The following is a 26313-nucleotide window of genomic DNA, read 5'->3' as shown; positions in this document are numbered from 1 at the left end:
GAAAAACAGAGTTGTCATCGCAGCGCGAGCAAAGACTGAGCAGCAGTCCTCGGGTGGTTTTTGGTTCCACATGTGGCGTGCTTCCCTCCCTCTCGCTCTGCCTCGCATGCATTAATTCCCGGGTGCGTTAGCTGCCGATGCTAATGTGTCTGTCTTGGTCTGCTGGCGGCGTACATTAGCCAGCCTCACCTGCGGTATGCAGTCTGTGTCGGCAAACATGGACTTGAATCTGTCGTCCATGCTGATGTGGTACAGAATGCACATGCTGAGCTGTCTCTGGCCCTCGTCAGCTGCAACGTAAACAGAGGAAAAGGAGCAAAGTCAATGGATGAATGACTGGTTGTGCCGTAACGCTCTGCAGGATGCCAATGACCACATCTAGGAGAGCTGTGTGTTTTTTGAAAATATTAATGGCTGAATGGTCTTTTTAACGGTGTTCCTGTTGGAGGTCAAACGGTATTCGGTGCAGAATCGCGTCAGTCGACTGCACTTTCTCACTTTGTCGTGTCTCACGGGCAGCTAACCAGAGGAAAAACAACATTTAAAGGAGAAATGTGGAGCTGCAGCAGGCTACTGGCTGACAAAGGCAAGCTTTTCATGCTGCTTTAAGGGACGCTATCCCCAATTCCAAAAAAGATTTTCTCACTTACTTTATTTGTTATTAAATCTCTGCCTCCACCCCAAAGCAATGGAAGTGAATGGAACCTACTTCAAGCTACTGAAGCCTGCAGTGACTGTATGTGCTAACAAGCACCGTGTGCACAGATCTTGCTCCTCTGCCACAGAGGGTAATCCACAGACCTCAGCGTGGACAGTCTGCACAGGGACGTTTCTTCAGTGTGAAGCAGTTCCAATGAAAACCGGACGTGAGGCCTGTGGATCATCCAGAGGGACGCTGGACACAGAGGACGCTGTTTGTGGAAAGACATTCACGTCGAATGTGACGCTGCATCAATAATTATGTGTGCTGCTTGGAGGCAGTGGAACAAGCTGAAACCCTCATAAAGGTGTTATGGAAAGGTGTTAGCACAGTGGTCTATTTACAAATCATCAGACACAGAGCAACACGATCATCCCAGTGAGGTGAGTTTGTGTCATCTGATGAGCAGCAGTCCAATCGTCATCGTTCTTAGCTCTGTTTTTGGTCTTCACTAACTCCTGAGGGATTATGAGTCTCTTTGGCTGTTAACAGCTAAACTCTGTTCACCAGCTCGGCTCTTGACCGTCCGCTGTTGGTGGATTTATCTCAGCTTCAAGCTGCTGGAAACACTGAGACTGAACCAGGCCCAAAACCAAAAGGAGGAGCTAAAAGAGGCTGAGAGGCTCTGTTGGTGTTTGGTGGTCGCTATGAGTGACACCTTTAAGTTATATAGAGTCAATCGATCCATTAAAATACTGATTAACGCTGTGAGTGCCACACATTAAACTCTATTCACCTCCACTGTACTGCGATCCAGCCAGAGATCTGAGAGGCAGACACATCAACGCCTGGACATATAAAACCAACTGTCTGCACAGATCGACACTGCTGGAGCTAAATCATTTCTTCTTTGTAATTTGGGTGAACTGACCCTTTAATGTTTGTCTCATAAAATGAGTTCATCCCCCGTCTCTACAGTCGATCTTATCAAGCCTCAGCAGCAGCATAAGGGAGATAAAGACAGAATGGATTGAGTGTTAGACTGTCAGTGAGCCCAGGACCTTTATGAGTTTGACCTCTGACCACAGATGGGGGGTGGGGGGGCTGGGGGGGCTGGGGCCCGGAGGAGGAGCCAGCCACAGAGAATTAATAGAGTTCAGACCAGAGTTTGACCCGGGAACTTTTCATTAAGAGAAGTGTTAAGAGAGACGCTCTTCACTGGACCAGAACCACTGACAGACCTCCTGTAATGCCCACCAGCCTCCAAACCCCCAACCAGGTCCAGTTAAAACTGGTCCCAGCCGTGTTCGGTCACCGGCCGTACAGGGAGCCTTATCGGCCAGGATTAGATCCAGATGTGCTCAGTGAACCCCTGGAATCACAGGAGGGAGAGGAGAGACGGCTTCGAGCTTTAATTGGGAAAACAGGAGGAAGCATCAATTTTACTGCCTTTAATAAGTTAAAGCTACGCTGCTGCTGCTCCGGCCCTTCCAGCACAGCCAGCCATTGGCTGGAACATGTGCTTCTCATTAGCCATCCTTTACCTCAACCAATACCTTAAAATGCACATGAAAACAACTGGGCACACACGCACACACACGCACGCACAGGCAATAAGCTGCTCCAGGCCTGGCGAACTCCCTCACTTTGCTGGTAGGAAGATGGAGGATCCTTTATGGGCGAAGAGAGAGATCCCATTAAATGTTCAAAACACTGGTCGGGTTGGGGCAAGGGAGAGGAAAAAAGGTGAGGGGGGGCTGTTAAGAATTAACTAGACTGTTCATGGGCAGTTAGTGGGAGAGCTAAACTCCAATTACACCCCAGCCTGATTTAAACCGCCTAACCTTCGTAAAATTACAGCCGCACACATTAAGAGGCGTCTGGGCTCGGTTTGCGGACAGCGCCGCTCCGCTGTTATTGCATTTTCTGGATAAATAAGTGAGCTGGGTTTGGTCTTTGGAGACATCACACACCACACAGCATAACAACACGCTCTTTAAGAGGGCCCCTCCCCCACTCGAGTCTCCTAATTTGTTTATGCAATGTAATGACCACAGAGGAAAAAAGCTGCTGAGCGACAAATGAGGCGGCAGCAAAGGATGGCGCTTCAATATCAATCAGTGGAATCCTCTTCTGATCAATAGATCGCGTCTCAGAAGCTGATGGATGACCTAAACCTCCTCCTGACACAGAGGATCTTCTGCTTTCTGTTGGCTTCAGGTGCTGCTGGGACGGATCAAGTGAGAGGTGATGATGACAAGTGGAGCCTCCCTCGCTTTCATCTTATCACCGGGGGTCGTGGCCTCTGGATGGAGGGGGCGGAGGCCGGCAGAGCGTCCCACAGATAAGGCCGGGGTCCTCGTGCAGAGCGTGTCAGCAGAACAGAGGACAGTCGGCAGCGAAGGCGGATGATTAATGGCGCCTCGGCTCACATACAGGGCGAATTACACACACGCGCAAACACGCAAACACGGCAAGCTCAACAGTGTCAAAACCGTGAGCAGGCGTAATATTTCAGCGTTAACTCATATTATGTGTGCACCTCGCTTCCTGAACGAGTAACCCCCACCCGCCACTTCCCAAAAAACAGCCCTGCCTAAATCTCTGAAGGCCTCTCCACCTCTCCGGCCGGCTCCTACAAAAACAACATTTGTGCAGAGGCTCTGGCATGTTATTCTAACAAATATATTATATTAATTATGCGCCGTCACCCGAGCCTCCCCCTGAGAGGCTTCAGAAGGCCTGTCAGAGATGCCTCTGTGTGTCACACGCCCCGCGGATGAGACAACGCACCAATCACACGCTCTGGAGCTTTCAGGAGGTCACTGCTCTAATGGTCACCAGCTCCGGTCGCCGTGTGGAAGCTGCACCTGCACACACGCCTCAGAAATAACAAATTAGAGGCTCCGCCGCCGCTCGCCAGGGATCACTGCTGCTTATGACATGAGGCTCCCTGATATAGACGCAAAGACACACAGCACAGGCCGAGTCATAAACACACACACACACAATCGTTTACCGAGCAGCGAGGAGAGTTTGGGAAGGAGTCCCGCCTGGACCATCTGGCTGCGCAGCGCTGTGTCGAAGGAGAGGTTGAGCAGGAGGCGTAAGGAGGTGCTCTGGAGCTCCTCGTGCTCGCAGGGGAGCAGCCGGGCCAGCTTCTCCACGGCCAACGCTTCAGCCTGCAGACGGAACAACGGAACAAAAACACACCGACGTCTGAAATAACAGAAAACTCAACTGCCTCTGTCTCCACTGGGGGCCACATTTTCTACAAAACAATGTCATAGTTCCTGTTTAATATTTCTGTTTTTGAGGAACATTATTTCCCAGAATGAAAGACCTGAGACCAGTGAAGTGCTATGAGCAGAGAGTGGGACACAGACGTGTTTGAAAGAAGACGTCTGAGGAGCGCAGGCGGACATGGAGGACAGGAGGAGAGAATTCACAGCAGTTTAGTTTATGTATCCTGACAAATGAACCGCGGTTTCACTTCATGAAATCACAAAGGTTTCATCTGTAACAGCACGAGCTGTATTGTAATCCAATAATATTAAATATACTACACTATGAAAAGCGTCATTCTGCATCATGAATACTTCAGTAAAGCTTAGTTTTAAATGTACCATCATGATATTTTTGCTGAAGTGAAGAGTCTGAATACGTCTGCAGACGTGCTGTGACGTTAATTTGTTTTTTATTTCGTGGTAAAAGAATGTGCATTTTATTTACATTTTAAGTTACAATAATTTATACTTTATTTTCTACTCAAACGTGCAGCCTTAATATTTATATTTATATATATATGACTGGAAAATCAGCACTGAATTATTAGACAAAATGTTTTAACTTTCTTCTACCTGTGAAGTCCCACCAGCCTGTGACACCCTCACATTTACATGTTATGGTCATCTGGATAAAATGATGTATGAGTGAATCATCTGTGAGACAACAGCCAGCAAACACCTGCAGAAACGGTGAGTCTTGTCTTTCCTCTTGTCTCTGAAGGTTCACGTGGCCTACAGGCAGGTGGAGGTGTTGAGCTGACGACACCAAACAGCTCAGAGACAAACCGGTGGCCTCGATGGGCACGCCGTCACCGTGACGGTCGGCGTGACGCCGCAGCACCAGCCCGTCCGCAGCGGCTCGCTAACGTCTGTTGGCCTCTCCTGTGGTCTCCCCACAGCCAGATATCACGGTGACGCAACCTGTTCCCAGTTAAAACGCTCTCACTGCTACTGTGTGCAAAACCAGCTCCAGTCGCACCATCACAAACCAGACCTCGAGCAGCGTAATCAACTGCAGCCTGCGTCCATTACCGCCGACGCCCCCCCTCCATTAGTGACAGCAGCGGGAAAAAAACTCATCAGACTGCGCTGAAGTCTTATCTGATGAGGAGAAAGTCACAACATGTTTGCTGAGTAAATAAAAGCTGATGACACACAGCTCTGCATCATTAAGCCAAACATCCTCGTCCTCGACTGGAATCCATCTCCCTCGTGTAAACTGATCTACTCAACTGAGTCCAAGTGTTGAAACCTCCATTTTCCTGCTGGACACATGGCTCTAAACCCCCTGAAGGGTTCTTTAATCTGAATCAAAGATACACTGAAGGGGAAACAAGGAGATAAAACCAGTTCCTAACAGGGTCTGGCTTTGATAAAGGCCCGCAGACTGGCTGAGATTGGAACCAGGTGGGGCTGGATTAGGAGAGTCGGAGCGCTGCGGTTCCTGTACGAGCGCCGTGGGACACGTGGCCAGAAGTGGACCTTCTAAGCATTTATTAACTGAAATTTGATAAGCGTGGCTGCGACCGGCATTTCTGCAGCATTACAGCTATTTGTCAAAATATGTCACAGAACAAATAAAGAGTGCTTCCTCTGAATTTGACTCATTTAGTCTAAATGCTGTTAAAGAACACATCAGTTAGAGACGTAAAGGAAGTCTAACGAGGTGATTGATTCCATTGGTAGAAACCATGATTAGAAAAAGCCAAACAAGTCACAGAGGCCATGAATCTGCTCCAACAAGCAGCTCATTAATAAAAATTAAAAGTCGAATCAAAACGAGTCGATTGCAGAAGCTTCACTGCAGGATGATTTTCCTTATCAGTGATTAATGTTGTGTCTGTGATTACTCTGAATTAGAGGAACGTCCTTAAAATCAACACACTCTGAACTGTTTTTAAAGACAAAAACAAAATATCGTTCATATATGAACAAATACTGAAAAGAAACACAAACTGGCCAAAACTATGTGGACACCCGAGTTTTCATGTGACGAGTGACTGAACTGTTCTACTTTCAGATTTTCTACTTTACAACCTGCTGCTGGACAGGAAGTAGACGTCTTTAAACGTGCACGGGTACGTCTGAAACCTCCCTCTCACCCCTCCCCTCCCTCTCTCACCATGTCGTTCTTGTTCTCCAGGAAGATGGAGAGCTTCTTGAGGAAGGAGACCACCACCAGCAGCAGCTCCTCGTCCTCGCGGTCCAGGATCTTCACCAGCATGTGGACGATGTTTTTGTTCCTCATCTTCAGCTCGGTGCGGGTGTCTTCAGCCAGGTTCAGCAGCAGACACAGAGCAACTGCAGGGTGGAGCACGGCAGACGACACATCATCCTCCACCATCCTCCATCATCAAGAGTCAAGGTTTTCTAAAATGATGCTTTTTCTAATTAAATTCATTTTTTCTTGTGCCACAACAAACTGTTATTTGAAGAATCGATTCATTGTTTAGAGTCAAAAAACAACGCAAAGCTTCTGTCCGACCAACAGTCCAAAACTCAAAGACGCTCAGTTTAAAATGGCAGAAAAGAGCTTTCACACTTTTCATGTCAGCGTTCTGCTGTTTGTGCTCAGCTGTTCCAGCTGTAAGTCTTGTTTGGAAAAGTGCTGCAGGACTAAAATCTTAATCTCTACTTCAAGTCGGAGCACATTTCCACACTGCATGTCTTTATAATCTCTGCCTGACTGCATAAAACACATGAATTCTAGATGCCAAGTGCATCTGATAACTCTGGAAACTTGTCCACTGAAACTGTAAGTAAAGCTGGAGGGCCCCACTGGCAGAGCAGAGGGGCTGGAGGGGCTAAACAAACGCACCTGGAGGCTCTGCGAGGAGCCCGGCGTTGGCTCATAGCGCTTATTCAAAACAGTCTGAGAGCTCGCCAAATTCAGGTAAGTCTGGAGTAAACTGTGACCTGCTGTCGTGACTTCAAAACTCAAAAAAAGAAGCTCTTTTTGACGGTACATGCAGTTTAACCTTTCACCGTTCCTACAGGCCTGAGGAGGCCACTGCTCAGTCGACCGGTCCGATGAGCTGCTTCACGTTCTTTATTTGTTTTACAAACATTTCGAGAAGCTCATTCAGGACTGACGTCACAGACGGTTTGAGTCCACACTGTAGATATTTGATGCTGCACCTCCATCTCCTGCTTCAGACAGGTGACAGAAACACAACAGAAGGTCTCAGTTTTCTTCATGGAGAAAAAACAAGCTGATTCATAAAAGAAATGAGTCACTGAATAATCGCTGAAACCTGCAACAGCAGATTTTTTTGGCCACTTGGGGTCAGCGAAAACAAGCTGACAAGAAGAAGACATGGACGTAATGTCCCTTTGGAGATGCTATCCTGATGTCCTGATGGGACATATCTGTCTCTTTAGCTGCTAAATGCGCCACTATGTCCACCAGCTCGTCTCTGACTGTCAGTCTGCTGTTTGCTGCTCAGCAGGAGGTGAACTGAGGCTTTTTACAACCTTTTCTCTAAAAACGACGCTGCAGAGATAGAGAACAGAACTAGCACGTAGCGTTAGCTGCAGCCGATCGTCTCCAGCAGCTGACAGTCAGAACATGATGCAGCCACACCTGGTGGACGCTGCAGGTGACGAGTTAGACATCCTGATGGAGTAAAAGCTTTGAGGAGCACGGTCGGTACCTCTGAGGAGCTGCTCCTGCTTGGTCAGAAGACTCTGGTACTTTCTGAAGGACTTCTCATGTTCTTTCTTCAGATTCTGGTTCTCGGAGAATTCTTCACGTTAAATCAGTCAAGGAACTCAAATTTACACAAAGACCATTAAACAGAGTTTCACTGAGTTACAAATAACAGACTTTCCACACAGACCTCTTTGGTACAGACTGGCTTTTAGAGGAAAGGATATAGGCCTTCTTCTTCTTCTGCAGCTCGTCCTGCCAGAGGTCATACCTCTTCAGCTCATGCTCGATGATGTTCATACACAGGGCCCCAATCTTGAAATGTGTGACCAGGCCATGGAACTGGGAGAAACTGGAGGAGAACGTTAAGAAGGAGAGAGAGAAAAAGACGTCCATTTATCCAAAAGTGGATTTTCTGAACTTTTTTTGGGGGGGTGTGGGATTCCAGCTGGGAGCTGTCGTTAAAATGACCCAATCCGTCACCCCTGAAGTAGTTTACAAAGTAAACTGTCAAAGTCAAAACATGTTCAGTCAAACAGTATGTCCTGCTCTGACTTATAATCAGTCCAACTCGAACCCTTTCACAATCCAAACACCATAACACGGAGGTGGACACGAGCCAAGAGTGACGATCAGTTTTCAGACGCAGACGTCCTCTCGCTGCCTAAATCAGCTCTGACAGACATTTATGTATTATTCTAGAGAGGGCTAATTTTAGTGTTTCCTAACCTCCAGTTGGAGAGTGAAACTTCAGTACTAGGTACGCTGCCAGAGGTGGATGACTACTGTAGGAGAGGGGGAGAGCAGAGCCGAGGCGGCTGACCGGGGGGGTCAGAGCTGTGCAATCTGAGACTCAGAAACACTGCACACAGAGAGGGAACGTGCATTCAGCTGGCACGAAGTCCTGACAAATGGATTCGTGCTTCGGATACATAAGAATATACACTATACGACCACAGTCGTGCACATTCACATCCTTTTAATCTGCGTTTGTCTTTCCTGCTTCAGGCTCCGTCGTCCTCTGAAAGGAAACCTTGACACTGCAGCATGTGTCCCTCCAGCTGTGTGTCAACAGTGTGTGTTTGTCTCTTTTGTTTTTGTGCACAGAGCAGCTCCATAAAGAAATGCTTTCACCTGTCTGATCTGGAAGAACTGACCTCGACCCCACCCGACACCTTTGGGATGAAGCAGAACACAGACTGTGAGCCAGATCTTATAGAGTAACGCGTGTGTATTTGGAGCAATGCGTTAAACCGTCTCATATGGACGTTATGGTCAGCTGTCCACATACTTTTGGCCATGCATGGTCTTGCTGGTGATGGACGAGTCCACACTACAGTAACCGATTTCATGAGGACATAAGCAGATGTATTTGGGAAACTCTGTGGGTAGATTACTCCAACTCCGACTGTCTAAGTTAAAGGCACAGACGCTGTCCACACTGTGCCTGTCTGTCCACACTGTGTCTGTCTGTCCACACTGTGTCTGTCTGTCCACTCTGTGGATGAGTATTGTGGATGTCTGCACACGTGTTCAATGTGAGCATACATGTTGGGCTGCATGTGGATGGTCTTTGCAGACAGATGACGACGTTCACATCATCAGACTCCTTCAGTTGTCCAGAAGTGGAAACTTTAAATAAAACTTACAACTCCCCAAAGTCTAGCTATGATAAAACAAAACAAGAGCTCCCCATCAAAAAAAAAAAAAAATTTAAGACCATATTTCAATGAAACTTTGGGACAAAGAGACGCAGACACGTGTGGCGCTCTGCACGTGTTCACGTCAGCTCACCTGGAGAAGCAGAAGAAGACGTAAGTGATGGTCGTTGCCAGGTCCACGCTCTGCTTCCAGTCCTCCCTCAAGACTCTGGCCAGGGCTCCGAGGGCCGTCTCTGACCACATGCGCACACACACACACGCACACACGCACACACACACGCACGCACGCAGTAAAGACACATAATGCACAGAGAGACACACAAAGGCAGATTTAGAGAAAGTCAGACAAAAGGAGGACGACAGGAACGAAAACCTCCGGATAAGAAAGAAATGTTAAGAGCACAGTGTGTGTGTGTGTGTGTGTGCATGTGTGTGTGCGTGTGTGTGCGTGTGTGTGTGTGTGTGTGCATGTGTGTGTGCATGTGTGTGTGTGCGTGTGTGTGTGTGTGTGTGTGTGTGTGCATGTGTGTGTGTGTGTGTGCGCGTGGAGGCTGAGCAGAGAGCAGTGCAGCTGGAGGTTCATCTAAACGTGTGGGGGAATGCTATGGTTGGAGGCTCCTGGGGGTTTTGAGCTATAGGTGCTTCTCCCCGTAAAGACGTGCGTCCCAGGGTTCGTCTCGTCTTTCCAGGCCGACCTCAGGCCTCTCGGTTCGCACGGAAATTCGGCTCTTATCACCATCGGGCCGGCTGATGCGGCGCGGCAGACGGAGCGAGCTGACGGCACATTATGACAGGTACAAATGAAGCTGTGCCATCTCACGGCGGCCGCGGAGGATGACGGCTGCGTGCTGTTGTGGAAGAAACAGGCCGGTCGTCACGGAAGGGAGCCGAGCTGGAGCCGAGCTGTGTTTTCTTTAAAACGGGAACAGAGCTGATAAAAGCCAGCGGATTCCTCTCGAGCAGCATTCTGATCAGTCCAGTCAAAAAAAGACGGCCTTCACGCTCCGGCCTGGATTTGGAACACAGCTGAGGTTTGCACTTTTGAACTTCTCGGCGATTGGATCCACTTCGCCGGGAGAAACGCTGCTTTCAGAAACTGAAGACGTTCTGAATAATCGAGCGTGAAAGTTCATCCCTGACCTGTGCAGCGCTGTCAGCCTCATCTCGAGGTCTTCCTCTGCAGATGGAGTTTGCTCAGTGGTCTCAGAAATAGCTGTCACACCAACCGTCCCAGAAGAAGATCAAGGAGGCCCCTGGCATGACGTGACCATACGACCACCTGCGACAACTCCACACAGAAGGTTTTTTTTTTGAGTCAAGTTCTGAATAACCAGCAAATGAAAACCTGATTCCGGCATCTAGCAGCCCAGTCGTCCCTGTTGAAGGGGTTTTCTGAGCTTCTCTGACCTGAATCGACGGTCTAAGGACTGTGACTGTGCACTGTGACGCCCCTGACACACACTGCGGTTTGTGACACCGCTCTACATGAAGAACACTGACTTGACTTGGCAGAGTCTCTGTACTTGAGCTCCACCAAGGTTTTGTCACACAGCTGAAGTGTTTGAAGGGACAGAAATGGACGTGGACAGTGGACACTACTCCACCGGGGGCCTGCAGAGGAGACCACGCTGACCCGATAGTGAACGCTTATGGTGCACTCGTAGACCCTGACCAGATGACTACGCTTACGTCAAATCGACCGTTTTGGACCTTCTGCATGTAGACACCATAAATTGTACTTAATCAGCTCATTACCAGCTGAAATATGAACGAGTGTATGGATTTAAATCTGTCATGGGCCATTTCTTTCTTATTTAGTGCTCTCTGGACCCTGAAACTGTTTGACTGGGTCTCATTAGACATTTTTTTCATTCTGGTGCCAACATGTTTGCTGCCAAACGTTTGACTGTGCAGACGCTTTGTCTCAATAAAATCTACAATTGATGATATTTTGATTTAAATCTGGAACTCTGTGATCAAAGTAAGTAAACAGAAAGTGAATCTGAGCAGATGTTCGTACACCACAACCAGAACAGCATCCAGGTTCGAGCCCAGCCTGCAGAGTCGGAGACCAGAGAGACGTAAGCAATAAAACAGGAGCTAGAAAATGACGTGTGACAAAAAAAACTATTCAAATGATTTACTACAAAACAGCAAATTAAACTCTGTCATGTCATCGTGTCTCTTAAAACTGTGAAAATGGAAAATCAACATTTTGGTGTTGATTGTAAGCATGTTGTTGGATTTCTGTTGAACTTTTCTGCATGAACAGATAAACTGAACGAAGCTAAAAGAAGAACTCTGAGTTCTTTGTAACTCAGGTGAACCGACCCCTGCATCTGAATAAAGTCATTCTTCACTGGACGGTGGGAGGTACCGTTCTGGATGAGCTCCTCCAGGTTGTCTGGGTTATGAGCCAGCTGGAGGATGAGTGTGGCTCCTCTGATCTTCTCCTGGATGTCCTCATACAGCAGCTCCACGTACTCGTCGATGCTGTTGATGTTCGCTTCTTCGTCCAGCTGAAGGGAAAAAAAACGGTTCAACACGGTGAGCTCAGCCTCTCTCACACACACACACACACACACACACACACACACACACACACACACACACACACACACACACACTCGTACTCGCTGGGCTCTCACCTCCACTCCTGCGTAAGGCGTGAAGTCTCGAGGTGAGACGCGTTTCTTCTCCTGATTGTCTGTGAAAGCAAACGTTCAGCGTCAGTTTCTTTCGGAGTATCTGACACTGAACACGTCAGTGCTGTTCGTGAAAAGGTGACCATAAACTCGTCAGTACCGTTTGACTGCTTCCGGTTTTGCAAATAGAAGAGCAGCTGCTCCACCTCGCGGAGCTTCGACGGCTGAATCAGCCGACACTCCTCCACCACCTTCCGGGCCAGAGAGGCCGTATCTGTGTGGGCGTTCAAGCTCTTCAGGCGAATCCTGAAGACAGAATAAAGACGTCGACAAATGAAACTACAGCAGGTAAGATAACACCTGACTGTCAGACATAAAGTCGAGAAAGGAATGAGAGAGAAATGAACACAAACTAGGATTCATTTTGACGATCCTCACATTTTCTGACACTCCTTACGTTCTCCAACCATCGCGTCCCCCAGCTCCCCCAGGATCGTTGCCTCCACCTCATACTGAACCACGAGGGCTTTCTCGGTCGGGTGGACGTCAAGAGTGCAGCCCTTCACTCTCCTGCAAGAGACAAAGCGAGCGAGGTCTTAAAACAACCACATGAAGACACAGAGGTTTCACTGGAGATCACCTGTTCTGTTTGTTTGAGGTGGACAGAATCTGAAAGTGCAGGTCTGACACACACATTTAAAGCACACCTTCAGTGATTATACACACTAACACCTGTGTTTTAAGTTAAACTGTTTGTTCTATGTTCTGTGTTTTTGGTATGGAGTGTATTTAGATGTGTGTGTTCAGTGTGTGTGTCGCTGAGTCAGCATAATGGACCTTTGTTTATAGATAATTACTCTACTTAAAGCATTCATTTAGCAGCAGTGTGAACTTTTACCAGCAGGACAGTAAAAATGGCACTTTGAGCCTTAATTTAATTCTTAAATTCTTGAATTGATTGTTGTTGGTGGATTTTTTAACCCTCAAACAGATCGATCTAACATCGATCCGGCTTCAGTTTGCTTGACAGACGTACAGGCCAGCTAGCATGATGCTAATGCTAACTACCGACAGCTACCTTAAGACGGCTGTTCTGACAGAGGAACACGTTATCATGAATCTTGATCCCAGAACAGTCTTTGGGCTCACAGGTTAGCCCTGCAGCCGTCGTTTAACCGGCCTGTCTCTCTGTCAGGGGCGGCAGAGCTCCCGCTGCTGTCCGCTTCACTGAGCTGGTCGCTAACGGTACGAACGGAAACAAGCTAACGTTAGCGGCCGTTACCTTTTCAGATAGCGCGGATCTCCCGCCTGCAAACTGTTCATTTTAGATGAGAAACGAAGGCCACATCAGATGTTTCCTCCCAGCAGGACCAGCTGATGCTGATGCACTCAGGGCGGATGTTTTTTCTCTCTTCAGCTGGTTGCCAGGCGGCAGCGCAGCTCCCAGCATGCATTGTGAAGGAGGTCGGCGCTGCTGCCCCCTGTGGGCGCGGAGGACCAGGCGGCTGCAGGCCGCGGCCGGATGAACACTCGCAGTGATCGTGTCTCTGCAGTTCCTTTGGAACCAGACCCGGAGAACATGCAGTGCTGCTCTGAAGCCAGAGGTGGAAGTTCATTTAAATACAAGCAGAGTTATTCAAATACTGTACTTCTGTTCTAATTCCACGACATTCCAGTTCAGAAATGAGAGGATTTGCTGCTTTTCCATTGAATGATTTGAATGTACCTGGAATAATGTTGGGCTTCGGACTGCTGGTCAGACTAAATGAACATTGTGAAGGTGTCTCTTTGGGCTAATTCTGATCACATTTCTCACTATTTTCAGAGTGTTTCCAAACAATCGATTCGATTAGTTATCTCCAGCAGTAAAATCCTGCTTTGACATGAATGCATGAGTCACAATCATCTAATGATTAATAACAGGTTAACTGTTTCCAAGGACATTTTATCTAGAAGCACTTTTAATTCTTACATACTTTTACTAAAGTAACACAGTCAATGTATTTAATACTCCGTCCACCGCTGATGAAGAGGGGACCTCCACAGTTATCCGGATTCATCCTCTGAGGACCGAACTACTAAAATGTCATTTTGTTAATGAAAGATATAAATTCTGCACCTGAATGGTGAACGAACACTGCTGTCCTTCGAGCGACGAGGCAAAAAATCTGACATACATCTAATGCAAAGACACGATTTGTGACCATCGTCGGTTACACTGTTTAACAGAGGAGCTGAGCTACGTTTAATGATCTTAAAGTGTGCACTCAGTGGCGTTGTTATTGCACTGCATTGAAGGAGGAGCACATTTAAAATGCTCACATTGTCTGTCCTATGGTGTCCTTCAAAGGTCACGGTGGGAAGGTTTTGTCTCAGATTCTTTTGCTTTAGCTCACATTGACTTTTCTTTGTCTCATGAGACCTAAAATTATTAACATGCAACTAACATCACAATCAAATTGAGAAATTCCTCTGTGTTATTTAAAGAAGGAAGCAGTTTGGTCGAAGCAGTTCTTCCTCTTTTAGAAAGGAATGTGTCTGATGTCTGAAGTCACAGAGGCCGGCGGGGTGAGCGAGGGTTCGATAACGCTGAACATGACCTGAAGTGAGGTAAAAAAGAACGCTTGTCAGGTAACCTGATGCCGACTTTAACTTTCTTTTGACTATTTATACTTTGTTCGGTCCAACAAGTGATTCTCTTTGGCTGAACTTCATCACTTAAAGCTCAGCCACAGTCAGTCTCTGTGTCTAATGCTGCATTCTTACGTTTGACTATGAGCACTTCAGCTTCCTCCCTCTTGAGACAATCACACAAATCTCCTTTTTATCAACTGATTGTCGTCAAGTGATTCAAAAGAAGATAAAACTGCTTGTTTCAGATGCAATTAAATTCTTGTGTCTCAGAATCCTGAGTGGAGACCGAATGAGCCGAATCACGACAACAGAGTCACGAAATATGAAATAAGTTGTTTAATGAAATCATGCTGAATTTCTCACTACACTTGCAGATATGTTCAATTTGTTTTAATGAAATTAGACTTTTCCAGCGTTTCTCACATTAAAAACATAAAACTCCAGCCACATATCCAGTTAATTAATGTTACAAATAAGAAACCGATGACAAGTGTGTGTAATCAATACTGTAACATGGTAAATCTGCTCTCAGAGAGTATCTGCTTGTCTCAGCACCAGTCAGTCCTCACCTTGAGACAGCTGATGTCACTGTGCTAAATTTAGCCTGTGGCTCACGATGCATATATCAGAATATTATTTGTGTTAAGGGTCAAAATAAGCAGTGGTGACTGAGTGATTACTGATGACACAAGAACACAGTGTGTTGTTGTTGGACAGAATGATTTGCTCACAGTTTTAGTGGAGACAACATAACTGAGACACTTGGACAGTTTCAGCCTCCACAGGCTCAAACTAAACAAACAAAAAGTGAAACTATTCAAACTCAGAGAACGACAAAGTTTTCATGGTTACATTCGAGCTGCAGCCGAGCATCTTTGTTTTTGAAGGATGAATCAGTGATGATCTTTGAAGAGTCATTTAACCGATGACTTCAGACGAAACAGGACAGAATCAGAAAACACGTGGCTCAACTTTGACTTCAGCTTTTTGATTTGTTATCCTCCTCAAGCCTAAAAGATTCAAATGTAGAGAGTGAAGAAGGAAATATCGATCTGCAGTGACTCAACTCCTCATTTTCCTCAGTTAGCAGTTAGCAGCCAATCACAGCGTGTCTTTGTGGGGAAAGGTGTGTTTGTCAGTTCAGAGCAGCAGACAGCAGACGAGGCCTCAGACGATCACGTTTGGATGTAAAGACAAAGTTTAGACGTGAAAATGAAAACACGTTCAGGTAAATGTGCATGACTCGTCTGAGCTCTCTGACCCAAAACCCAAAAACAAACACATAAAGAACCTGAGACGCCTTCAGTCTCATAATGTTCCTGTGTGGACAGTCTGAACCACGCTCACATCAAACAGTCCATGAAGGCTGCTGTGACACCTGTGAGTCATTCGACAGACCATGCATGTATAGAGTGACTCTCGACCACAGGACTTGGTCTTGACTTGATTTGGGTCTTGTTGGATTTGATGTGAAACTTGAATTTGGACTTTAAAGTACAGAAAAGTTTTGCACTTAACCACCATTTGAAAAGTAATACGTTGGCTCTTGGCCTACCTGTCTCAGACCAGGACAGGACAGGCAGGAGGAGGACCCACATGGGAGCATAAATGTCCAAAAACAAAAAATCCATCACCTCGTCCTCCAAACGATCACGCTGTCACAGCGACAAACTGAGCGACAGGCTGCTTTACGCTGCCATGTTGGATGATGTTCACACCCTTTGAAATCTGATTTGAGCAGCTGAATCACATTCAAACCACCTCCAAATGTGGTTTGGAACTGATTTACAAAAATTGGATTCCCTGTGATTGTCGGTGGTCTGAACAAGGTCTGAGAAGCACAGAGGTTCTTCAGTCTTCTCGAGGACTTACACAGATTTGTTAATAACTCAGATGCCTTCACTCCCCCACTCTTAAAGGAACAGTTCACCCCAAAATCCAAAATTCTGGAAATGCTGGTTGTCTGCTCGTGGACGAGACGCTCGTCTTGTGACATCACGGGATGTAAACATTAATTAATTACTCATCTGAGCTGCAACATTAGCTAGCAGTATCGGTTAGCTGCAAGCTAAGTTCACCCAAAAAGGGGTTTTTGGGTGAACTGTCCCTTTAATTTACAACACAAAAAACCCCCATGTCCACTCTGGTGTGTTGGAGAATAGGATGACTCGCGGCCTAAATTGTAGCTTTGTTCTCTGGTGTCTGAGGAGCTGCGCCAGCACGAAACAGGAGACATGAACACAAAGACGAGAAGACGTTGCTAATTTTAGGACCACATTATACGGCAACAAGAGCCTGAGGGCAGACGTATGGACTCTCATCTCCTGCAGGAATTTGCAGCCTGAAGTTCAGTGGCCTCTGTGATGGCATGCGTCTCCCTCCATACCCCAGCACCCCTCCCTCACTCCTCCCCAGTCAGCGTCCCGAGCAGGTGATCTGTAAATCTGGCGGGACATCCTGAAAAAGATCTCGGCCGATCTCTTGAGTGCTGGCAGAGACGTGTTGAACGCTCAGCTCGACAGATATAGCAGCAGCTGGAGAAACAGTGCGCTGTGACCACCGAGCGTGACTCTCCTCTGCCGCCGCTGCCGTCAAACACCTTTGGGATAACAGCACAGCTCTTGTGAAGCCACAAACAGCCAAAATGGAGATTTCACTTGAAGATGATGGCAGCCGCTCATCACCTAACTTTGACTTCAAGGCCGCTCACCTGGCGTTCAGGGACCGCTGGAAAGAGACCGACGACACCATGTGCCGCCACAGCATGTCCTTCCACCTGCACCACACGCTGAGGAGCGAGTTCTTTGCCAGCTACCTCTACCTGCTGGAGAAGACCCCTCTGGGTAAGAAGAGGGGCCACACACAGGTCCACCCTCACACTGTCAAGAGGTCAACATTTACAGCCTTTCCTTGACCCTTGGTTTACATGCTTTTGAGTTCAAATCACTGTATGCTGCTGAACATCGTAGGCTTCATTAATTGAATCAACATTCACCACAAGGTACTGGATTTGATTGGAAAACTGTACTGCATTACCCACAATAATACCATGAATAATAGCCGAATGATTGAGAAAAACCAAAGCAGACAAATATCACCTTCCATTATAAATTGAGCATAAATACAACATACTTGTTTTCACATCAGAAGCTGTGTGAAGGTTTATGATGCTGTCCACCCTTTGTCGGGTTTATCTGCTGCTTTGTTACTCAGTCTAAAAGGAATCTGCATGCATAAATTCATACATATCTGTAAAATGTAAATATCTGTGAATGTCGTTGGGTTGTTTTCGGTCCTTCTGCATTAAGAAGGAAGTGCAACTGCAGGAGCATCGGAACGCTCTGAGAAATGAAGTGCTGCTAATAAGAGCTCTAAATACCCAGTTTCTCAGTCTCACTGAAAACTTGACATTACTGCAGTTTTCAGTCCTTACTTTAAGATAAAAATGTGTCAGGTGATAGTTTACAGGACAGTAACGTGAACACATCATCACATTAAAGCAAAGCTAAATCTTACACTTGATAAAAAGAAAAAAACGCAGCCTTGTTGGGTTCAGGGCACTCAGAGGTTTTTCTGCAGGAGCTTATGGTGGCAAACGTTAATGAACTTCAGCTGGATATTTCGGGCTGTACGTCAATGCCTGCAAGCATGTAAAATTTATGACCGTGTGTGTCGAGGTGATCCGTACGTTCTGTCAACACGTCGTCCTGAGCGGACGTCCACAGGAGAAACAGGGCTGTGTTTGAGTGCATGAACTGAAATGAAGTGAAATCCAGTTTTCCATCATCTTGTTATTGTCACCTGCTCAGCAAACTGACACAATCTGCCTTAAACAAAGAACATTGAGTTAGAATTAAACAGCTTGTCACACTGAGAGCGCACACAGCGAGGTGGAGACCAACCTGACGTTCAGAGCAGCTCCATCACTCTTCAGGACGCTTTATCCTCTTTTATTCACCAAATGCTTCAGCTTCTGTAATCTGTGCGCAATAAGTCACTGTTTCTGTCTTCTTTCAACCGATTATTCAGATTATTCCTTGAAAAGATCGTGTATTTCAATCACCTCCATCACTTAACATTTACAAACAACACTAACTGATGTCAAAGTCCATCTATGTTTGAACAGAATACACTGAAGCAAGATGTTCTCTTCCCTTTGTTCTCACAGAAATCCTGTAAACGTAGAACAAATATCATCCCATAGACTTTACTGAAATGGCTTCAAGTCGAATTCAAGTCGCCCCCTGTTCTGTCACCAGAACAGGCTGAAGAGGTTCACAGGGGAACAACACACACCTGCAAAATCAACGTAGGTGTCCCCCCCCCCCAACCACAAATCCTTATAATCACAGTAATAAACATAAACAAACACGATGCAGCATGTTCGTTCCTGAGCTTTAGAGGTGGAGGTCGTTAGAGCCAGGCCAGCTGTTCCCCTCTGCCTCCGATCTTTATGCTAAGCTACAAGCTAGGCTAACCAGTCAGGAGATGGATCTTGATCCCGTGTCTCATTACAGATGCTCATAAAGAACAACTAAAGAAATTCTTAAAGTGAAAATACATTGAAATCCAGAATCTTGTGTATATTGGAGCGGATGAAATGTGAGGAATGTGTTTGTTTTCTGTCCAGATCTTTTCCACTTTGTGTTTATTTGTTCTTACTCTGAGATGCACCATAGACACCGCAGAAAACATCCATTTCTCTTCACATGTGCTGCTCAGTGAACTAATGAGCCGATAAGAAGCTCTCCATCGTATCAGTGGGTTCCTCCTCGCTCCTCGCTGTAGAGCCTGAACTTCTCCGGGTTGTGCATTAGTCCACCATGAGACCACGAGCAGCAGAAACAGGAGATCCTGACCTGATGGTCATTCTGGCTCAAAGACGCCTTATTTTCTTACCACTAACTTGATCCAAGGCCCGTTAAAGGCATGGCATGTCGAGCATGACAGCACTAACTCATGTCAGTCAGTCCTATACATGACAGCCAGAGGGCTGCAGTGGGATCATTTACAGCCACGACTGGAGGACATCAAATATAGACTTTGTCTTGTTTATGTCTTCATACAGTAAACGTCAATCTAAAGGAGTCTACCTAAAATAAATATACTGTACACTCGTTGGAGGGTATCACTGGATTTAAATTTAGGATACGACATTGGAAATAAAGATTCATCTTCCAGTTTAATCAGTTGTCTTCTTCTGTTACACTGAAGGTCAAAGTCAGCTTCTAATGAGCTGCTTTGCTCTGAAGGTGTGAGATAGAGGAACATGGAGGCCATGCACTGATACTTCCTTGGCAGACTTGAAAGTCACTTCGCTGTCTCCCCCTTCTTGGTCTTGCTCGATGTTTCTATACTTATCCTTCCTCTGAAAGCCTTCCTGAGGCATCACATGACATGTAACTGCCCGCTTTAGATGCTCCAATAAAACCTGATGCCATGACAAAGCCCTCAAACGTTTCCTGGCACCTGCCAGGAGAGTGATGGCACGAATTGTCTGTTTCTACACCTTGTTTTTAGCGTGACGTCCAGGTGCTGAACGATTCAGTCCTTCTCTTGGCTCTTTGCCCCGTCCTGCAGGAGGGAGTCCAGCTGGAAATAAAGCCCCCCTCCTCACCACCACAAGTGGTTGGACTTTAGTCCGTGACCCCCACCTCCACCGTCTACGGCCGGAGCGCGTCATCTAAGCCTTCAGAAATGCTGCGTTCATTCTGCAGGATTTATTTCAGCTCAGCAGAAGTGTGGCAGAGGGAGGTGGGACTGCTTTAAGAAGCCCAGTGTTAAGTTTCTTTATGTCACAGTGTTCATGACATAAGAGCGCTGTAGTAATGCACATAACCGAACACTTCCAAAACAATATCAAGCAGAGACTGCTGTGGTTTCGGCTGCAGAAGCGTCCTTTGAGGTTCACAGCTTCCCAGCAACATCAACTTCCTGCTAACTGGTGACCTAAACAGCTTGTAAATGCACAACATTAGAGAGAAATCGACCAGCCTGTTGTCTTATATCAGTAACAGCTGAGCGCAGTGTAAGAGTAGCACAGCATGTCCTTATTTATAGTCTTCTGGTATTCAAATTATCATTCTACATTTCCTTTGAGGTTGTAAACAGTGTTACACTCCATAAAGAGCAGTCCAGTGTCCTGCTGCATCTACTGTTGGAAATACACTTTTACTGCATCCTTATTGCCTAAACCTGCAGTCACTGAGCAGTAGATTTGATAATCATCCTTAACATCCTGATTTGTTTGCTGGTGGTCATGTTGGTCCAGTTTTCAAGGTCTCCAGAGGATAAATCTTACCCCTAAATTCACAGGCTGCATTCTGCTGCCAATCGATCGAGCCGGACATGACGTCAGGTGCAGGAAGCGTGCAGAGACTTTGTTTTGTCCTCCTCTTTTCATCTTTCAATAATTTGAGTCATAAATCAAATTGCTACTGTCTGCAGTCACACCACCTCTAAAACCTGCTCAGTCTGAAGACGCATCATCAGAATCAGGCTGTGCATTCCTTCTGCCACTAACTTTCATTTCATTTCACATATTTGTTGATATCATGGAGGGTTCTCTCAGCTTTGGCTTGGATTTGATGAAGTCTAATATGAAATAGCTGCAGTATGTATTAGAATCACCAAAGCTCCACCAGACAGCGAGTTTCCAGGTGTTGGGGAGTATTTCTGCATGTGTGAAAAAAGTTGTATAAAGTCTTTGTGTCAAGTCTGTCGTTCAGATAGTTGAATTAAAGACGAGTGTGAAAATGAGAAGTTAGGAAGAAGTGATCTTACAGACCTCTGAAGCTACAGTTGCTGCTACTAGCATAACACAGCCTAATCTGCCATTGAGTTGCATTGTGGGTAATGAAGTGCCAGGCTTTACATCTGAATGTTGTTTTTGTTTACCCTCTTCTCACCTGTGATGGGTGCCGTCACAGGTGCAGCAAACTTTCAGCCAGAGGAAAACTGTGAAACTTCTCTACTACTTCTCGAATCTGTCTGTAAACTTCTTTAAAATCAGTAAATAGTCAATTAATCTTCTTCTTCTTCTTACCTGTGTGTTCACTCTGCTCTCTTCATGTCTGCTCGTGTCCTCAGTGAAACTCTTCCCAGTCACCTGTGAGTACATCAAAGGAGAAAAACAGTTCTACTACAGAGCTCAGCAGTTCTACGCCGACGTCCCCGCCTCGGAGGAGGGCATGATGGGAGATTTTGTGGAGATAAGCAACGTTGATCTGGAGGGTTCCCGGCAGTTTCTGAAGAGGTTTGTGGTGAGTCATGAGATATTAACTCACATTGGATTTCCACTGCTGCAGTTCTCCTTCATCATACTGACTGTGCAAAAAGAATTGGTCTTGTTTCATGTGCATGGGAGGAGGCCTCAGTGCAGCTTCTAAGAGGAGCACAGACATGACGCCAACCCCATAAACACCAACAGGTCTACAGAACGACCCGAGCCAACAGCTGTTCATCAGTTTGTTCTGTGGTCATTTTTTACAAGCACTAATTAGCTTACAGTGGAGAAGGAGGAGATGTTTCGGAGTGTTTTCTGTTGGGAAACATGTAGAGTGTCATAAATAAGGAGGTGGTGTGTAAATGACCTAAGAGGACGCATCTTAAAGGGAAAGGTTTCAGAATCTGGTCTTGACACCTGTAAAGTGGTGAATATTCGGTGTTTTTGAACCTCCTTAAGCTCGTATGTCTCAACATGTCTTTATGCATGCACACATGTATCTTTGTTTGTTCAAGCGAGTGAATGTCAGTGCGGACTAGAGGAGGTTTTTTTAGACGCTGGGAGAGTCCAAGTGCTAATTCAGGGGAATGGGTTTGGCCCAGAGACCGGGTTATTCAGAGGATCAGTTTTACAGGAGCTCTAATTATAAACTGCTAAGATTGGATGCTTTAAAGGAACTGCAGATGGCTAAGTGGCTACTTTTGCACTGGTGCTAATGTAAACACAACAAACCCTGATTTAACACAGCTCAGTTGTGGTGCTGTGTTCACCGCTACTATACAGTCCACTAAATACAGTATGTTAAATGTCAGTTTTCTATTCTCAGCACGCAGCCCGCTCTGTCTGCAATGAGACCCTGAAAGGTTACTGGGAAACTTATCACAGCAAACTGTATCTAAGTTACTTTGAGTTATCGATGCAGAAAACACTATCAGGGATCGTTTATTTTCATTATTGGTTAAACAGTTGGTGGTTTGGATAAATCAGTTAGTTTATAAAATGTTACAGAAAAAATGGTTGGTTGATCAGAGCAAATTCTAAAAGTCCAGAATCAGAAAATTTTTGTTTTTAAAATAACTTAGACAGTCAACCAATTAGCAAAAGCTTTGGTGAATTTCTCTTGACTGAATAATTGATTAATCAACCGATACTTTAATCTCCAGTTAACAGCAGTGGGCTCCGACTTCAGGCCAGTGTTCATTATGACAGAACACGCCAGTTTTCTTCCATAATATTTTAGACATTGTTGACGTGGTGGTTTTATGAAGTATTGATACATTATACGAAGGGGAAACCCAGGAAAAGGGAAAGCTGGCAGGTATGTTAGTGGAATATTGTATTACAGTAACATCTGGGTTGAAAAACAGCAAATCTTTCTCTAATCAATCCTAACAGTCATGTGACACAGCGTGGCAGCCAATGATGTGACGCTTTGAAACGCTGCACAGCATTACATAATGAAGTTCAGAAGCTCTGTTTCACAGCACCTCACACGTGGGTGGTACATGTCTCTGAGAGTGATGTGAGACTGAAGCTGCCTTCAGTGCTCCAGATATAGCTGCTCTCTGAGTTCAAGTTGGTGATTGCTTTTTTTGTGTGTGCATCAAATTTCCAGAAATGCAGTTTTAGCTTTTCGTGTAAATGCAAAGACCCTGAATGATGGATCAAAGACATCTAAAGGATTCTTTGTCATCCACCAACGCTTCCACAAATGTGTACAAATGTGTGCTGGGCTACACATCATCCTCTTCCATCATCTCCTCCCTGGCTGCGAACAGCTCCTGTTTAAACCTGACATCTCCATTAAAAACAAGTGTGGGTGAAAAAGATTTAGAATACATCCAGATTAAACTGAGCTACATGCACATGGAGCAATATGGCAGTAATTCACTGAAACCAGGAAGCCTCCTGTAACAAGCACAGCGCTCCTTGGGGCCCCATCTTTCATACAATCACACACTGGGGCCCCTGATGCTGAGGGGTTGGAGTGAGGTCAGAATATCAAATGAAAAGGAAGAAAAACCAACATGATTCAAGTGAGGTGACTTTTTGTTCCCTCCTGGTAAAGTTCATAGTTTCGCTGCCCTGAGGAACTGAGGTCTACTTGTTTGTGCTGTCGGTGCTTTTGAGGTACAGAGGCCTGACATCTGGAAACACCGAAAGTAAAGAATAGACTCCTCCATGACTTATAGAAATGGTAATAACATGCTGCAGGGAAACTGACGTTTTGTTTTCTGTGAAACATAAATCCAGCGCTTCTTTTCATGGTTACCTCAGATTAATTACAAACCATCTTCGATTGAGGTATTTTACTGACTATCCTCTAGAATAGATAAACCTCCAAGTAAGGTTGAATTTTGCTGCAGTTGTGAGTAATTTATCCCCGTTTCCCCCTCAGGGTCCCGGTAAGGCTGGAACACACTGCGCCCTGGACTGTGGCTGCGGGATCGGCCGTGTGACCAAAGGCGTCCTCCTTCCTGTGTTTGAGAAAATGGAGATGGCGGACATGATGGAGCACTTCCTGCTCCATGCACACGAGGAGTACCTCGGCGACGATGCTGACCGCATTGAGACCTACTACTGCTACAACCTGCAAGAATTCACACCTCCAAAAAACAAGTACGACGTCGTCTGGATGCAGTGGGTGGCATGTAAGTCCACGAGAGATCCCAATTCACAGTCTGCTCATTACTGAGTGTATCGAGATGGGTAAATTGTCATGTATTGTTATGACTATATGCCCAAGTCAAGTTGTGCCTTTGTAGACCTGTAGAGTGGTACCATGTCGGGTTAATGAGGAGAGATTCCAAGGTGTCTTCTTTCAACCACACAACCAGACAAAAGGTTGACTTTGGCAGATGTAAACGGATGCATGAAGCAACATAACCTGTTTTTAAGTCAAGTGCTGCTGATTTCATTTAATTTAGGTGTACATCACTTTGGAATCTAACGGAAACAGGGACAGGTATCTCAGTTGCGGTTGGTTGATTTTTTTGTCTTCATTCCTTTTCTGCCTTTCTCCTCAGGCCACCTCACAGACAAGGACCTGCTGAACTTCCTGATTCACTGTAAAAGGAGCCTGCGTCCAAATGGCGTCATCATAATAAAGGACAATATGGCTCGGCAGGGCTGCAAGCTGGACCCTATTGACAGCAGCATCAGTCGCCACCTGGACATCATGAAGTGCATCATCGCCAAGGCTGGCCTGGAGATCCTGGCCATTGAGAAGCAGGAAGGCTTCCCTGAGATCATCATGCCTGTGTGGATGATTGCTATGAAATAGTAGTGACATTAGGTCTGAGAAAAATCTACCCTAAAGCTGAATTCAAATGTTATTCCTCTTTTGTTTGAATCTAGATTTGTGATCAAGTTTCTGAAAGCACACCAACACAGACAGAAATCTTAACGATGTCATTGGGAGATAAATCCTGAAACGGCGGTGTGGATGGCGTGAAGGCATCAGGGGTGATTTTATGGGGACAGTTCTTTGTCTACAGCAGCACACTGTATGTCCACAAAGCTGTAATTTATTGCCAGCCAACCACCTCCAGGTTTTGTATCTTGATGACTTCAAACACAGACCCTCTGGAGTGTAACCTGGAGAAGCTTGTTCCTATTGGGATCATTGGAATAACATGTGGATTCAGATTTACTCTTTGGTTTCTCCTCTGAGTGAATGATTTATTTCAGTTTTTGACTAAATCCAACATGTTTCAGTACAGGTACAACATATCAGAAACAATAATGTATCATGTTAGATTTGTTTTAAAAGTAAATGGCTTTATATTTTTGAATATGATTAACATGCGATCTGTTTCTGGATACTGGATCTGGATAATGACACCTGATCACAGGCCTTTGCAATTACTTTAATAAGGCATTTTTCCTGCATTGTGATCAGATCTCTAAGTTAGGCAGGACGAGCTGCTGGACCGGTCACCCAACATGCACAGAGAGACACAACCTCATCCAAAGGCTAATGGTCAGCAACTAACTAGGCTAATGTCACTTTAGCTGGCATCAGACCAAACATTAGCTGCTACTAGTATAACACACCCCAGTTTGTGACTGAACTGTCTGCGGTCTTCATGCCAGGTTTTAGCAAGAAAGAAGAACGTGTGGAATAAAAAAGACCTCCGGCTCCTGGGTTTGGTTTGGCAACGTGCAGCCAACCGCACATGTGCATTAGTGTTTGTATGAGTGTTCCTACTCGACCCATTTACTTTACATTAGGATGATGTCACACAAATAAAAATGTTTTCTAGGCTCTGGGAAGGTTTTCCAAACATAACCCAAAAACCGGTATATAATCAAATACGTCCATGTAGTAAAAAATTCAGAAGACAAAGAGTGAAAATTTAGCTTGTTTGAACTTCACGGCCCATGGGGAAAAGGCCTTCTTGTGCAATACTAGGACAAATCTTCTTCCAACTACAGATTGATTTTACACTAAATCACCTCCAGATGGGGTCTGGCCAATCGGCCTGTATTCCAGTTGTAATGCTGTGTTTATGTACATCTGGATTAACCTGTGCTTTTCCAGTGAAGATATCCAGATACAGATCACATGTT

The 26313-nt window shown here is 45.7% G+C and overlaps 2 protein-coding genes across 2 annotated transcripts in view; one reads left to right on the top strand and one right to left on the bottom strand.

The window, feature by feature from the left end:
- Positions 1 to 13339, bottom strand: part of kifap3a (kinesin-associated protein 3a) — a 28490-nt gene extending 15151 nt beyond the window's left edge. Inside the window, exons 1-11 of the mRNA XM_076726783.1 lie at positions 13165 to 13339; positions 12321 to 12452; positions 12043 to 12188; positions 11886 to 11944; positions 11615 to 11756; positions 9371 to 9470; positions 7804 to 7928; positions 7581 to 7679; positions 6050 to 6228; positions 3660 to 3822; positions 190 to 290 (exon numbers count right to left, since the gene is read on the bottom strand). Of these exons, the coding sequence (XP_076582898.1) occupies positions 190 to 290; positions 3660 to 3822; positions 6050 to 6228; positions 7581 to 7679; positions 7804 to 7928; positions 9371 to 9470; positions 11615 to 11756; positions 11886 to 11944; positions 12043 to 12188; positions 12321 to 12452; positions 13165 to 13205 (1287 nt within the window). The 5' untranslated portion in view covers positions 13206 to 13339. The remainder of the gene's footprint in view (positions 1 to 189; positions 291 to 3659; positions 3823 to 6049; positions 6229 to 7580; positions 7680 to 7803; positions 7929 to 9370; positions 9471 to 11614; positions 11757 to 11885; positions 11945 to 12042; positions 12189 to 12320; positions 12453 to 13164) is intronic.
- Positions 13340 to 17160: 3821 nt separating this feature from the next.
- ntmt2 (N-terminal Xaa-Pro-Lys N-methyltransferase) lies at positions 17161 to 25024 on the top strand. Its single transcript, XM_076721555.1, has 4 exons — positions 17161 to 17359; positions 21606 to 21778; positions 24140 to 24392; positions 24768 to 25024. Exons 1-4 carry the CDS (start codon positions 17161 to 17163, stop codon positions 25022 to 25024), a joined length of 882 nt encoding a protein of 293 aa, XP_076577670.1.
- Positions 25025 to 26313: the final 1289 nt, after the last annotated feature.

This window comes from Chaetodon auriga, chromosome 3, assembly GCF_051107435.1.
Source record: "Chaetodon auriga isolate fChaAug3 chromosome 3, fChaAug3.hap1, whole genome shotgun sequence".
Lineage (NCBI taxonomy): Eukaryota > Metazoa > Chordata > Actinopteri > Chaetodontiformes > Chaetodontidae > Chaetodon > Chaetodon auriga.
Note: the sequence above shows the minus strand (reverse complement) of the source record. Positions and strands in the feature narration are given on the sequence as shown.

Coding starts and splice junctions, on each gene's coding strand:
- ntmt2 (XM_076721555.1), top strand. CDS start 17,161: ATGGAGATTTCACTTGAAGATGATGGCAGCCGCTCATCACCTAACTTT. Junction 17,360..21,605: donor GCTGGAGAAGACCCCTCTGG/GTAAGAAGAGGG, acceptor TCGTGTCCTCAG/TGAAACTCTTCCCAGTCACC. Junction 21,779..24,139: donor AGTTTCTGAAGAGGTTTGTG/GTGAGTCATGAG, acceptor TTTCCCCCTCAG/GGTCCCGGTAAGGCTGGAAC.